This window comes from Manacus vitellinus, unplaced genomic scaffold (genome assembly GCF_001715985.3).
Source record: "Manacus vitellinus isolate BGI_N305 unplaced genomic scaffold, ASM171598v3 scaffold_22_pilon, whole genome shotgun sequence".
Classification (NCBI taxonomy): domain Eukaryota; kingdom Metazoa; phylum Chordata; class Aves; order Passeriformes; family Pipridae; genus Manacus; species Manacus vitellinus.
Genome location: NW_021939632.1, coordinates 9,326,024 through 9,340,210, shown reverse-complemented (window position 1 = coordinate 9,340,210; position 14,187 = coordinate 9,326,024). Strand labels below are relative to the sequence as shown.

The 14,187-nt window shown below is 48.9% G+C and overlaps 1 protein-coding gene across 1 annotated transcript; it reads right to left on the bottom strand.

Annotated features, from left to right (window-relative positions):
• Window positions 1–343: 343 nt before the first annotated feature.
• Window positions 344–11,975, bottom strand: RETREG2 (reticulophagy regulator family member 2). Its single transcript, XM_029959819.1, has 7 exons — window positions 11,890–11,975; window positions 7,098–7,128; window positions 4,838–4,922; window positions 3,967–4,104; window positions 3,559–3,653; window positions 2,530–2,665; window positions 344–1,797 (listed from the first exon to the last, which is right to left on the bottom strand). The coding sequence occupies exons 3-7, from the start codon at window positions 4,914–4,916 to the stop codon at window positions 1,067–1,069; spliced, it is 1,179 nt and encodes a 392-aa protein (XP_029815679.1). The 5' UTR covers window positions 4,917–4,922; window positions 7,098–7,128; window positions 11,890–11,975; the 3' UTR covers window positions 344–1,066.
• Window positions 11,976–14,187: the final 2,212 nt, after the last annotated feature.

The following is a 14,187-nucleotide window of genomic DNA, read 5'->3' as shown; positions in this document are numbered from 1 at the left end:
CGCAGCATCCCCTTCCTCCGGAAGCACCGCCGGGAGCCGGCGGCAGAACCACCTCCAGAGATCGCTGCAGCGCTCGGGGCAAGGCGGAGCCCAGAAGGGCCAGCAAGACGTGTCTCTGCCCACATGGGACAACTTGAACTCGGGGGAATTCCCTCTACCCTCCCCCTGCCCCAAGGGGACACAAACCATGGATATTCTGCTGTGTAACACAGCTTCTGGCTCTCTTCCAGCCACTTCGGAGTCCCCAGGTGCCACGCTACGATGCCCAACTAAGCACAGAAGGGGTGCTTGTGGGGTCAGGGGTGCAGAAGGCATGAGATGCCACAACAGCAAGCAACTGGAGTACTGAACAGGGCTAGGAGTGAATTTCATTGATTGCAAAAAACTCAACTCCACACCCACCCAGCAGCAGAACTCAAACAAGACAGGGAAAACAATCACCCAATACCCTGTTACAACAGTGACACAAAAGATGGTATAGTCTGCAGAAGGGGGTCTCTTCACTGCATAGCACCCATCTGCTTTTGTCTCCTTAATGCTACCCTCTGTTCCAAAGACCCCTTTCCCTCCACTAGCCCCTAAGAGCCCCTTTCGACTATGCACCCCATCCCTTTCCCCCAAACAAAACCAAGGAAAGTTAAAATTATTTACACTTTTAGCCATTTAAAAACCCAATAAAATAAGATTGCATATGTCCTACTGGGGATGCGGGTATTAGCAGCAGCTACAGCTAGCTTGGTACTCTGCGTGCAAAACGAAAGACAAACAGAAGACAGACCGAAATACTGCACGATTACTAGGAAGCGTTTGCTGGGGTTGGTGTTTCAGTTGTGGCATAAGGCTTCTAGGAGCCGGCTCTTCCCCAGCTGCAGGGCCTCCCGCTCAGCCAGTGAAGGCCGGGCTCGAGAAGGATGGAAAGGATTCATTATTCCAGACACAGCACATTAACACTGACGCATTTCCATCCCAGTCAACACAAACATTTAAAAACCCGCTGCACGTTCACCGTGTGAGTTTTTCCTTCTTTCCAGTGACAATGGAGGAAAAGGGGGTGCACGAAGAAGACCTAAGACATAGATGCTGCTGTCATCACTGCCTCCTCCTCATCTCCTTGCTTAGGCAGCTCAGCAAGCACAGCAGAGGAGGGAGATGGAGCGGCAGGAGACTCTTGTGCCTCCTGCTCCTCTCCAAGCCCTAGCTCTACATCCATTTGCTCCAGCTCCCCCTGATCCAGTAGCTCAAAGTCATCTGCTTCCTCCTCATCCTCTGGTGAAGCTTCTGTTTCTGTCTCCACCACTTCACTCTCTGACAGCTGTGCTTGGAAACTCAGTTTCTCTTCAGGCTCGGTGGGGAGGAACTCAGAGAGGGAGGGCCCCTCGCTGGCCTCTGAGGACCGCAGCAGGGCAGAGAGGGTGTTCTGCACCGCCGTGGTGATGGCAGTGGTGACAATCTCCTCACTCAGCGTGTTAATGCAGATGCCCAGGCCCGGGGCAGGGGCAGTCTTTGGCTCTGTGCTGCCTCCTGCCGCTTGACCACTCCCATTGAAGTGCGTATTTACAAAATGGAGAGGAGACGCGAGGTGAAGGATGGAGAGGTCAGAGTCCACGGCCTCTTTCTCTGCTGAGTCCAGCTCACAGGCAGCGTGGGCAAGCTCAGGACCCAGAGGCACACCAAACGCGTCTTCATCGCTCTGTGGTCCCAGGTCTCTGGAATGATATTCTTCCACGGATGGAAACTCTGCCAGGTCCTTGGAAAATGACTCCTCTGGCTCACTGTGCAGGCTCTGTTGATCCAGGTCTGAAAGGCACCAACATTAAGGCACAGGTTCTCTCATCTCTACCTCCCACCCACCTTCTCCTAGATGACACACCATGGCTGACTTTTGGGCATCTTCCCCATCCTTGGAGCACAGCAGGAAGAGGTCTGTAGTTATCCCATTCTCTCAGTGGCATGACTCACATGGGAGTGTCCCTTTTGTCATCCTGTTCTATGTGCTCTGTGCTCAGAGTGGACTTCCTGCACCAGCTCATGCTCTCTGCATCTAGAGCCCCCCACGAAAACCCTCAGGGTCAGGGAAATGGTGCTTACAACACATCACCTGTGTGCTCCTCCCCAGACACCGAAGTGACCACATCCGAGTGGGTACCTCCATGCTCCTCACCACTAACCAGACGTCCTCTGAGCTAGGAAGTCTGACAGGGTGGCATGTCAGACCTGTTTCACCCAGCATCATATATAGGTGTGTGACTATCTATGCAGTTATTTCTGTGGGACTTTGTGAGTGCCTTTGCTCCCTCGCTGGTGTCACAAGACAGCATTGCTTTGTGGGGCAGTAATTAGAGGCAGATGTCCACTGGGGACCAGCTTATGATCAGCCATGAAGTCACAGCATGCTGTGCTGCTTTTCCTCCTCCTTTCAATGCTTTTCCCACGCAAATAGCTGGGTTCCCTCCCTGTCCTCCCATTCATAAGGCTCATTGTTCTGGAATAAAATATCCAGGGTAAGGGGGGCAGCAAGGCATCACATACCTTCCGAAACATCTGTCAGCTGTGGGGTGGTAGCCCTTGAGACAGAAAAGCCCCCACTTTCCAGGATAGAAGCCTCCTCATCAGAGAGCTCAGAATCTGTGATTGACAGTGCCAGGGCAGTTTTCTTCACATCCACCTGGACGGAATGAAGGCAGAGGGACAAATTCATGTGTGTCTGGCTAACAGTGCTGCCTACAGGTGCCTCTAGAGCTTCCAGGCAGAAGTCCTTGCTGGAGGGACAGTATGCTGGGCAAAGTGCTCACTGCACTACAGGGAAGGGCGGTCTCAGCTCATTGGCTTTCCTGCAATAAATCACTGCCTGAAGCTTTGCCTGCTCTCAGTGAAAAACCCAAAAGAGGCAGTACAAGATGGGATCAGACTGTGGGAGTCTCAGGAGGCTTTGATCCTTCTTCCTTTCCTGGGATGACAAAGAAACAGAACGCCCCTTCCCTTTTGCATTCACACTGAGCCCAATGAAGCCTTCTACAAGAAGCAGTGGTTCGAGTATCCACATTCTTTTGGAAACTTAAGCTTCCCACCTCACAGCCCAGCTATATGCCCAGAGCTCCTGAAAAGAAAGACACTTGGTCTATTTCTGCAGTGCAAATACAGAAAGGTCACACACAGTCTAACTGAGAGCAGGGAACAGTGTAAGAGACACTAGTGCTGCTCATCTCCCTTTTTCAGTGTTGAAGAGCCCCTGTACATTACACCAGGATGAGTTCATTTCTTCAAGAGACACTCGTTCTCTGAGCATGAAGCATAACCACCAAAGTCATTCTGAGGTCAGGAGGAGGCTGGGGCATGTCCTCACCAGCATTGTGGCACTGAATTCTCAATACCCACATTGGAGACAATGGCCTTCATCAAACACATACCCTTCTCTCCTTTGAACTATGTCACTAAGAAATGACTTAGTGCTCTGCTGTTTGTTATCAATGCAGCTGTACTCAGACCACCCCTTGGCTCTCAAGCTGTTACAGATCAGACAGGAGGGACTGGTTTCCGCTCAGATCTTTGTGCTCTTACCACTGGGGAGAAGCCCGACAGCTCTGCCTCACTCTCACTCTCTGTCTCTGCTGTTGGCTCATCACCTATGGTGGGCTCGCTCTTCGCTTGTCGCTCTATGAGAAAGAGAAGAAAGGCTTTACATGACACTGAAGGAATTTTCTGCCTTTATATATTACTTTCCCACTACTTCTACTACCACGTGAAAGTGTACAGGGTTCCCAGAGACAACCATAATCTGCTGCTCTTGTGTGCAGTTCTCGGGATCACCTGGGAGCACCTAATTGTTCTCCCCATAAACCTCAAGTTTCCACCTGCTTTCCTCTGCTCCTCCAGTGTTGGCAGATGTGGCTTCCTATTGTCTCTTTGCTAGGGCTCCACCTTAGGAGTACAGCAACAAAAAAACCCAGACAGAAGGTGGGTCCTTACTCTTCTTCTCATGCTTGTGGTGCAGCGTCTCTGCCTTCATACTGTAGTCCAGTTTCATCAGGACAGGCTCCAAACGCGTGTACATCCTCTGGATCAGCTCGTGGTAGACCACCAGAGGCCAGAGCAGAATGCTGAGCACTGTGGACACAGGATGCAGTGAGTGTGAGAGACAGACCAAGCACAACCCAATCCTCCCTGTGGCGCCACCGAGAAAGACTGCATCAAGGGAAACGCAGTTGAATGGCATCTGCTTTCCCATCTGACTCTGCTTAAAAATCCTCATCCATGGCTATTCTTACTCACTCCAAAGCTGCTTGATTAACTGGGCTTTACTGCCAGATCTCTGTTAGAATATAGATTTATGTTAAGATGAAGTGTAAGTCCTTTTCTTCAGCCACTACATCCCAGCCCCAACATGCAACACAAGCCCTGAAATGAGGTTATTAAAACTAAGTATCATCAAAACTTCTACAAGGGCAGCAGCACAGAGCTCATATGCAGATGTGCTCGCAGCAGAGCACCAGAACAGTTATTAGGGCCTCATGATGCAGTGAAAAAGGTCTATTTACCAAACACACAGCTGCATTAACAACACTCTCAATACAGAAGCTTCCCACTTCCCTGGCGCCTCGGCAGCACAGCCTCAGCCGTGGGGAGCAGAGGGCAGCAATATTTTAGCCACGGCTCCCTCTCCTGCCTTTGCAGTCGTACTGCACGCATGCACACACAGAGACTTCCCGGAGCGCACTCCCCGTATTGATTCATCATTTAGCACAGATCCCCTTGAGAAAACCACAAATCTGCTTCTACCAGCGTATCAACAGCACAGTTAGGTCACGTTTCAGCTTTCAAGAGAGCTGCTTATACTCACAAATGATGTAGGAGATCATTATGCCTGGAACATAGTGTCCAACTACAGCCAGAATCAGGCAGCCTGAACAGACACTCATGCAGAACTGAAGGAAGAGAGAGGAACAAAGAGAAGTGACAAGAGGCAGAGATACATCTACGCAACCAGAGCCGGAAACCCAGTTAGCGCAACACAAGGGATGCTCCTAACAGTCAGTCAGCCAGCTCTGCACCGAGTACATTCAGGTGCTGACAGTCACAACTCGGACAGCTTGGTTGGGTTAAGCTGTAAGCATTAGAGGTTCAAGCGCAGGACAACCAAGGTAACCCAACACCCCAGAAAAACATATCAAAAATTTATTGGACAGTTCTTTATGAAGTAAATTATGTTCCTTGAGGATAGGATTGGATATTGCAAATTGCCATTTTGGAGTTCATGAGGAACAGACAGGAACCTGTCACAGAGTCACCAGATGCTGTGCCACTGCTGTGCCATAAACCAGCTGGCAGAAGCATTAGCAGAACCCACGCTCCCACCAGACCAGGACCTTCCTCCTCTGGAAAAAGCAGAAGTATACTGGTGCAGCTCTAACAACTTGTCTTGCATTCTCCTGGGGAGGGGCAGAAGTGAGAACAGACACTCTGCAAGCCAGCGCATGGATTCAGATAGGGACTAAATCCAGCAATGAAGAGTTTAACTCATAATGCAAAAGCTAAGGGCCCTCTATAGGCTTTGTTCCCAATGAATTCATCCTTTAAGGGCATCCTGGGTCCTGGTCTTCTACTCCCTGTGGCTGGGACAGGATTTTAACAGAAAAGGAGTAACAAGCAGTGTTAGAAACCCACTCCTTTTGGCACACTGAGCCCCAGGAAGCCTGACACAATCCTAGTGGTTGGTTGGTCCTATTTTTTGTCATGCTAAGCCAGCTCCTGTCTACAAACCCTTTCCAAACAGCACGTCACAGCCATCATAACATGTTTGATGACAAGTTTCCATTCACTCAGAAACATTGCTGCATTTGGACTTGGCTAGCTACAATCCTGACTAGCAAAATAGGTAAGACCAGCTTCAGTATGGAGCCTGCGAAAGGGGTAGAAACTGTAGGCCTCCCTTTTTTCCTCTCCACTCCCAATCTAAGAGCTTCCTTTGCACACTGAGAAATAAAACTAAGTACAGCAGGCCATTCGCAGGAGGGGTTAAGTTCAGCTTCAGTTTACAAGTACTGGAAGTCAATTACTCATTATTTAAACTTCCCATGGCGCAGAGTCTGAAAGGAATGAACAGCAAATATTGAACAGGGACAGCAATTGTAAAAATATTGAATTTACATTCTTCCATCTCCTAAGCCATACTAATGGAAAGAAAAGCCCCTGCACAGAAGAGTAGGTATCTCCAGCTTACCTTGGCAGGATTTTGCCTCTTGTACTGTAGCAGTTCCTGCAGGTACAGCCTGAAGGTGACCCAGCTCTCTGCCAGACAGTGGCACAGCTCAGGGACACTGAGCAGGTGAGGTTGTGCCCCTGAAGTCACCCCCTCACTAGAGACAGACAAGAGCAAGAAGACAATCTTTGAACATGGTCTGTTTTGCTGGAGGGGAGGAACAGCTGCACTGGGAAGCAGAGTTCCCTACCAAAGGCTGACAATACTGACTGCATCTTCAACTGAACTATGGAAGATGCTTAATTTGGAGACAGTTTTTTTTCTTTAATCAGGAAGAGTCAAGAGACACTTGAGCCAAGCAGCAGCAGCAGACATCATGCCACAGAATCCTCATGCCACAGGCCCAAGATGCAAAGTGGTTTACTCAAAGCCACGCAGACAAAAGTGCTGAAGGTGGAACTAGTTACATGGCCTCCCCTTGCACCAAGTCCAAGATAGCCAGAGTGTGGTGCTCAGACCTACAACCATGGCCAAGGATGCAAGCCACGCCACACAGAGAGCACATACGGCTTGCAAAAGTCAGTCTCTGTGATTTTCTTCTCTTTGGAGGATTCTTAAAATAGTTCAGGAGAGAGTCAGGGAAGAAACCCGAGAGTTCCTAACATCAGAAGTACTTGAGCTTTAATTGCTACTGAAAGAACACTAGCTTTCCCCAGAGTTTCAAAATGTGGCTCCTGAGCTGATAAGCAGCTCCCAGTGCAGGAGAAATGGCTAGCAATGTTTCACAGCAGGAGCCATGCAGTTTATCAACAACAGAAAAAAAAGGACAGGTGAGATCACCACAGTAAATTAAGGCTTCCCCACTCTCCCCTCCCACCAAGGAGCACATCAGTGAGCTTACCTCTCCCCTCTCAGCTCCTCTGATGGTTGTGCTGTAGAGAGAACACAGCAGATTAGCCAGCCAAGTGAAAAATACAATCTGACATTTTTACCAGTTGGAACAGAGCAGAGATGGAGATGTATCATACTTAGCTAGGGATGCACCCTGGGGATCTTCTTCATGCTCTCACGCAAGCAGAAATCACTGGCTTGGAGTCTGAGCTGCGCAGGCTGCAGTGAAGCATGCCTGGAGGCTCGGAGAGACCGGAGCACTGGGCTCTGGGCACCCCAGTATACCCTGCAACCTGCATCGACACACATATGCCAGTACACTCATATCTGAGGTGCACCCTGGTGCTAACATTTGGGCTCTCCGCTGCAGGGATCACACAGCTTATCCCAGTCTCCCAAAAATCTAGGCAGTGCCATTCCCATGGCAGCTGTGAGCCCTTGTCATTCACAGGGGGCTGCCAGCACAATTTCTGAGCTAGGGAAAGCTTCAGCTTCCACCTCAGAGCTAAACATGGCACCAGGAGGTCTGAGCTGCATTTTCCATTGACCAGCCCAGTCCCTGGCAGGATGCTGTGTACAAATACCAGAGACATCTCCGTTGTCTCCATCTTATCCCATGGAATTGCATAAAAAATAGCAGTCTTGTGCATAATTTTCTAACTTTAGGTCTTTTTTATGTCCCCTGAGAGCCTTTTGTGCCAGGCACAGATAAAACTACACTCCTAGGGTCCATCAGTCTGGATACAAGCAAGGAAGGGAAAGGCTCTCCCATTTCTCTCCGCACTCAACTCAGCGATGATCAAACAGGGACTCATGGAGTTTATGTAGTACTGAAGGGAGGAGTGGTGATTCAACGGCAGAGGTCACATATGATTATGTTCTGACTTTAAATACAGAGAGGAAAAAATATTTCTGTGACAACTGGAACTCACAAGCCTGGTTGCTCACGGATTTGGGTGTCCTGACTAGCTGACTAGTGTCTCAGGATGTACAGAGCTCAACCAAAGCTCTTCTATCAACACAGCCTTTATAAGTCTCCTGTGTTTAATGAGGCCCTGTTCACACTGTGATGGCTTATCAAGGTCTACCCTCCTCTACCAGTCTGCCCACTGTCCTTAAGCTGTCAGGGCCAGATACATCTTTGATGCTGTCTGACAGCAGCCAACTTGGGCCAAGAGACTCTAAAAGTCAGTGGGACCCTGTCCCTCACATGCGTGGCACCATGTAAACAGATCTAAAATAAAGGAAGAGAGTTTATGTTCAGAGACCAGGCTTATAATTAGAAATGGGCTAATAAAATGCAACATGCAAAAAAAGGGGGTTGAATCCTCCCTGGAGTCATGAGCCCATCCCAAAGCCCAAGCCTGGCAGTGACGCCCGCAGGGAAATGCACAGAAGAGGAGAGCAAACATCACTGCCATCACCCATCCAGACTTTAGACTCCATCCAGCTCAAGCCACACAAGGGAGCAAATGCTTGTAGCCGCCCTGCCATTGTTCTCCCAAGACACAGGACATTGGGCTAAGTATGCCAGACTCCTCCTCCTCCTGCTGCAGGCACTGCACCAGCCTGCTCGTGCAGTGCAGCGGAGCGGGAGGCCATCCGCCCGGGGAGGAGGCGATTCTTTGAGAGCATGACCCAGATTTCCAGTAATCAGGCCTGACAAGAGGAGTCAACTGCTCGCACACTGGGCTGCCCATCCGCTCCTCTGCCCACGAGTGTTTGGCACGGTGGCTGGGGAAGCTCACAGAGGGAGCTTGGGGTGCAAAGTGAATATTACGGATGCAGCTCCACCTTCACGGGGCAGCCGCTTCCCTCCTGTGACCGCCATTGCTGTTTTGTTATTGTGCTCAGGAATCTAAAGCTGCTTAATCACAGCACACAGAAATCCAGCTCTATCTCTAAGCCTCATCTATTACCTGCACTAAATCACCAAACACATTACATCTGGCACTGGCCAGGCTGTGAGGGCTGTCTACATGGGTCACACCAGCTACCAGATGAGGTGCTGGGACACTTGCCAACTCTGCTGGACAGATATGCCAGCAACACAGTAAGTGGGATGGCACAGGAACCCCACTCCTCTCCAACTGGCTGCAGTCATCCAAGCCATCCAAAATACACCAGCAGAGGGAGTGAAACAATTCTCCTCAGTTGATCCTGAATCTTTCAGAGACACTTTGGGAAGCTGCAGAACATTTCAGCAGGCTGCCGGGCCTTCACGTGATTTCAACTATCTGGCAAAACACAAGCTGTCTTTAAGATCAACAGTATGTTGCTTCCTGTAGTAGAGTAGTCTGCCTGCTGGTCATCCCAAAGCGTTGAAGTCTTACACCAGTTGGAAGAACAGCCCAACCACAAACCTAGAGCATTTCCAACAGGATATGTTCACTTAGTTAAGGCTTAACTCCAGCCTGCGTTGCAATACTGTCTAGCACAAGTACAACTAAGCTGGCAAGCAGGACACCCAGGGCTGGCCTCAGATCATCAATAACTGGCTGAAATCTTTCTGTTAGCATTTCATACTGGATTGTGGATTAATACAAAACACTTGACATACACCAGACTCTTCTGGGAGACCAGTCAGCCATGCAGGAGTTTAGGTTACATGTTGGTACTGACAAATTATCGCTGATGGATTCCTTGGCTCTTACAGGTTTTCAACACTTCTTCATCTGTGTGTAAACTTTAGCTAGAAAGCAGGGGCCCTTTTTAAGGAGTACTAGCATTCAATTGCAATGCAACCTTTGCTAGAGCTCTTCCACACTGCACTCTCCTGCACTGACCAAAACACAGCTGCCAAACAACAACACTACTGAAAACATCCCTACTTGATACCCATTTCAGGAGAAAATGGAGGTGCTTCCTAAGTCCTTAAACAATATTTAAGTGGAACTCTATGTAGATATTGAGACTGCATGGGAGCTGAAAATACGCAGTCCCTTCTGACAGGGCCCAAAAAAGTTGCACATTTCAATGTTGTTAGTGTGTCCCTGATCACAGTGTGTGAGTAACTGCAAAATACATGCTGAGGTTTTAGCATTCCTTCAGAAGTGATGTTATAAGCAGTCACCCAAGACATACACAACTGCCATAAGCCAAGGTTTGTGTACGTACGTGCTGACTCTTGAAGGTATGGTACTGACCCACTTCCCAAAGCTCCAGGAAAGGCTTACAGGAAGCACTGAGAAGAAAAGCCACAAAGCTGCAGCTCTGTGTCAGTGGGAAGTGAGAGCCAAACAAGAGCCCCTAAGTATTCAGGAGTGTCAATTCAATGGGAGGTCCCTCAGGAATGCAGAGCACCACTCCTTCCTTGTGGCTGAGGAAACACGGTCCAGTGGACCATGTCAAAATCAGGGCTGTGACCTAACCAGGCACATCAAAGAGGTGTCCCTGTTCTCTGCTGTCAGCACCAGAAGAGCAGGAAGGAGTGAAATGTGTGAAGAACACCGAGGAGCGGCGCAGTAGGATGTGCACCGATTTCTCACAGAGCCTATGACACAGGACGAGTCTAACCCCCACTGGTGCTGGTTTGTTTGGTCTTCTTTTTTATTCCTCACTACTCTGCACCATATAAGTTGATTTCAGTATGGATTTCCTATTTCTTCTATGATAACACCACTTTTACAGGCCTAGTACTTGCTGGAGCGATTCCACCCCCACCTGTCTCAATGACACCATTCTGTACTGGACCCCAGGATTTTGCATTTCTGGACACATTTCAAGTGAAATGGTTTGGGTTGGCTTTAAACTATTCCCTTAAAAAACTATTGCGAATAAGCAGGAAATTAAATTGGCCAGTGCAGTTTAGCTGCCTAGTTACCTGAACCACACAAAGCAAACAGTTTCAAGACTACAGCTGAAATATATCTAATCTTATCAGGACTTCTGTGAAAGCAGCCTTTAAGTTAGTAGGTTTTTAGGTCAAATAAAGGGCACCTTACAAACACACATATAGAGGGGCTTTCATTCAGAAACCCTCCCTACAGTAGGGGGGCAGGGATGGAGGGCCCCAAGCTGCCTTTGAACAGCAGCAGTAAATGCAGTAGGCAGGTCTGGGTCCAGCCATTTAATAAACTTCAATGAAGGAGGCACTCAAAGCAGACAGCAGCCAATCCATGTCTATCATCATTATGAGGCTATTCCTCTTGCTGCTTTTGTGGCTAATGTCAGCAAAGACCCTTCAATAAACAGGAAAGATAAGACAAGTGATTGGACTCACTGATTAGGTGGAGATCAGATGCTGTTCAGTAAAGGTACAATACATTAACTGTCCCTGCTGCCAGACCTCATCATCCACTCTGCTATCTGCCACAAAAAGTGGCTCTCATCTGCTCTGCCTCTTTCGGGGCATAAGCCCACACTGAACTTAACCAAAACCAAAACACTTCAACAGTCCCCATTTTCCTTCCCTCAGCTCATCGGGCCATACATGCTCTGATTTGAAATTATCTTTTTGCCATGACATTTGCAGGAGAAAAAAAGACACACCAGAAACATCACATCATCCCTGTCACCAGCTTCCCTGGCAAGCTAGCTGGGCCCCTTCCCTTAATCACTCTCAAAATGAAACACTCCCAGAACTTTTCAGCACTGGAAGCAATTCTCCCCATGCCTAGAGTATTAGGATACATCCTAATCCTCTGACACAAATAGGTAAGAGGCAGCACCAGTACCTGGGCCTGCAGTTACAGTTGGAAAGTGCTTACATGACCTATGAGAGAGCCAGGGAAGGGCCAGCAATAGCCCAGCAGCTGGTAACACTAGAACTGTGTCACTAGGTACAGTGCTATATCACATACCTGAGAAATCAAACAGGAACTTGGGCTTCCACTTCTCCAACAAGAGGATGCCAAGAAGGGACATGCTGAGGAGAAAGAGGGGTCTCAGGGAAGTGGAGGAAAACAACCTAGAAATCAAAAAAGGAATTGTTAGGCAGGGGCAGGAAAAAGGCAGCAAATGACTGCTCTTGATAAGCAAACAGATACAGCTCAGAGCACAAATATCCAACTGCTATGGGCCACTGAAGCAAGCATTGTACTCTGCAGACACCCATCCTTGCCACAGCACATTCTCAAATGGTGCCTTTGGCTCACCACCTAACAACTAACTCCCTGCCATCTCCCAGTGCTCTCCTCCCTTGCTTCTGAGCTCCTCCATTGGTTGTAAAACAAGGCTAATGCTCCCTTGTACAAGTCTCTCCAAAGCCTCAAGGTGAAGGCTCTAGATAACATAAATACAGATTGCTGTAGAAGAAAACTGGTTGCGACTCAGCCTGTTCGCTGAAAACTTACATTTGTCATCACAAGATCCAGCACTACACACAGGTAATACATCTTGCCATTCTAGATGCCCATTCTCTTATTACCATTTCACCAGAGCCCAGCTAGCACTTAAATGGTTTAGTTGCTCACTTGACTTTATCATAAAACCTTTCATGTCCCTCATCCACACACTGGCTTGAGCCACTTGCCAGCTCACACAATACTACTCACACATGGTTGCACAATGCCACCATCAAAGAGTTTATCTCCCCACTCCACAGAGATTCAACAGTAAAGGTCCCAGGACGGCAACGTGTGCCAGCAGCGGCTGTCTACATTCATCCTTTCCTCCAACCCAGAGGAGCTGTTTTTAAGTCACTCCAGAAACAAATGCCAGGGAAATGCGTTCACCTTCACCCCTTTAATGAACATTCCTTTCCAGAAAGAAAGAGCCACTGCTATTTTACCTTTCTCCTCTTCAGTGAATGTTTGCCAATATCTAATCTCAAATACACCAAACAATGACTGGAGTCAGGGAGCATCTCACAGTGCAGAGCAGGGAAGGGTTGTGCTTCCTACCAAGCCAGAGGCAGAGGACCTGGATGTAAGATCTGCCTTACTGGGCAGCACAGAACAGAAGCTGCACTTTCCACGGACTTACAGAACCTCTAATGATCTAAACAACGTTTGTATCCCTTCTCACAGGACAACAATTCTGTAGCTTCATACTATCTCTGAAAGACTTTCCTCATATTCTATCTCATTTATGGACTGCAGTTGAAGGATGCTGGGCTGAATCTTCCATGGGACCATAAATGATTCCTCCTCTCCCTCTGTGATATTTAAATCTCTCTCTGCTGTCCGATATTCTGGGCACTCTTTGCTCTTCTCAACCTTTTTGTGTACAGTCCCTGGGCCAGCATTGTCTATCACCCTTGACATCTCACCTGTGCTTCTCACCCTCCCCCTCACTTCAAAGCTCTGCTCTGAGACCTTTCCAGCTGGCAGAGTAGTCCAAAACTGTTTAAGCACCTGTCTACCAGAAATAGTATGGATGAAGGAACAGAATGTAAGCTGCCTCATCACAGTGACTTCAGAGGTTATTTGGTCACATACTTTCTCCTCCTCTGACTTCAGAATCTGTCCCTTCCTATGTCATCTATGACCAACGTTTAACCCTTTCCCTGGACACTTTTGACCTTTTCTGCTGGGAAAGCCACTGGCTGAGAGCATTTTCATCAGTAAAACTGACTCAATGTTTATACAAACAAACAGGATGTTTTTCATTCCCATCCACAGCTGGGCTCTGCCACTCACACTCCCAGCTCCTCGTGCTGCTGCCCTGCCCGAGAGGCAGAGAAAGGAAAACAGGGAAGGGGGAACACTCCCATGCCAAAACTGACTGGCCTAGGCTTTGGCATGAAGAATCAGCATCTCCTGGGAAAGATTAACGAGCAGAAAGGCTTAAATAAAACGCCTCAGGGCAGCTGCCGCTGCAGGAGGCCATGGTGCTCGCTGACCGCCGTAGTGGGATGAAGTGAACCGATAAAAGCACGGATGCAAAAATTAACCAGAAACGTGCCTGGGCGAGGCTCCAGTTGGGCCCATCTGCATTTTATTATCGCGGGGCAAAGCAAATCCTCCTGGCACTTTCTCCCCTCAGGGAGGGGCCTGTTTATGCCTGTCAGAGGAAAACAGCGAGGCTACTCCCGGCTGTGCACATCCCACGGCGATGCGGGCTGCGGGAACGCGAACAGCAGGCACCCGGGGGGCATTGCCCTGGGCCCCGAAACCGCCGCATGCCGCGGGCACCGGCACGGCCCGGACGGGCGGTAC

Bases quoted from the DNA above. Each gene is read 5' to 3' on its own strand.
- RETREG2 (XM_029959819.1), bottom strand. From the start codon at position 4,916: ATGAGTGTCTGTTCAGGCTGCCTGATTCTGGCTGTAGTTGGACACTAT. The intron at 3,654-3,966 runs GTAAGGACCCAC...TCTTTCTCATAG, and splicing joins CCACAAGCATGAGAAGAAGA to AGCGACAAGCGAAGAGCGAG. The intron at 1,798-2,529 runs GTATGTGATGCC...GGTGCCTTTCAG, and splicing joins GCTGACAGATGTTTCGGAAG to ACCTGGATCAACAGAGCCTG.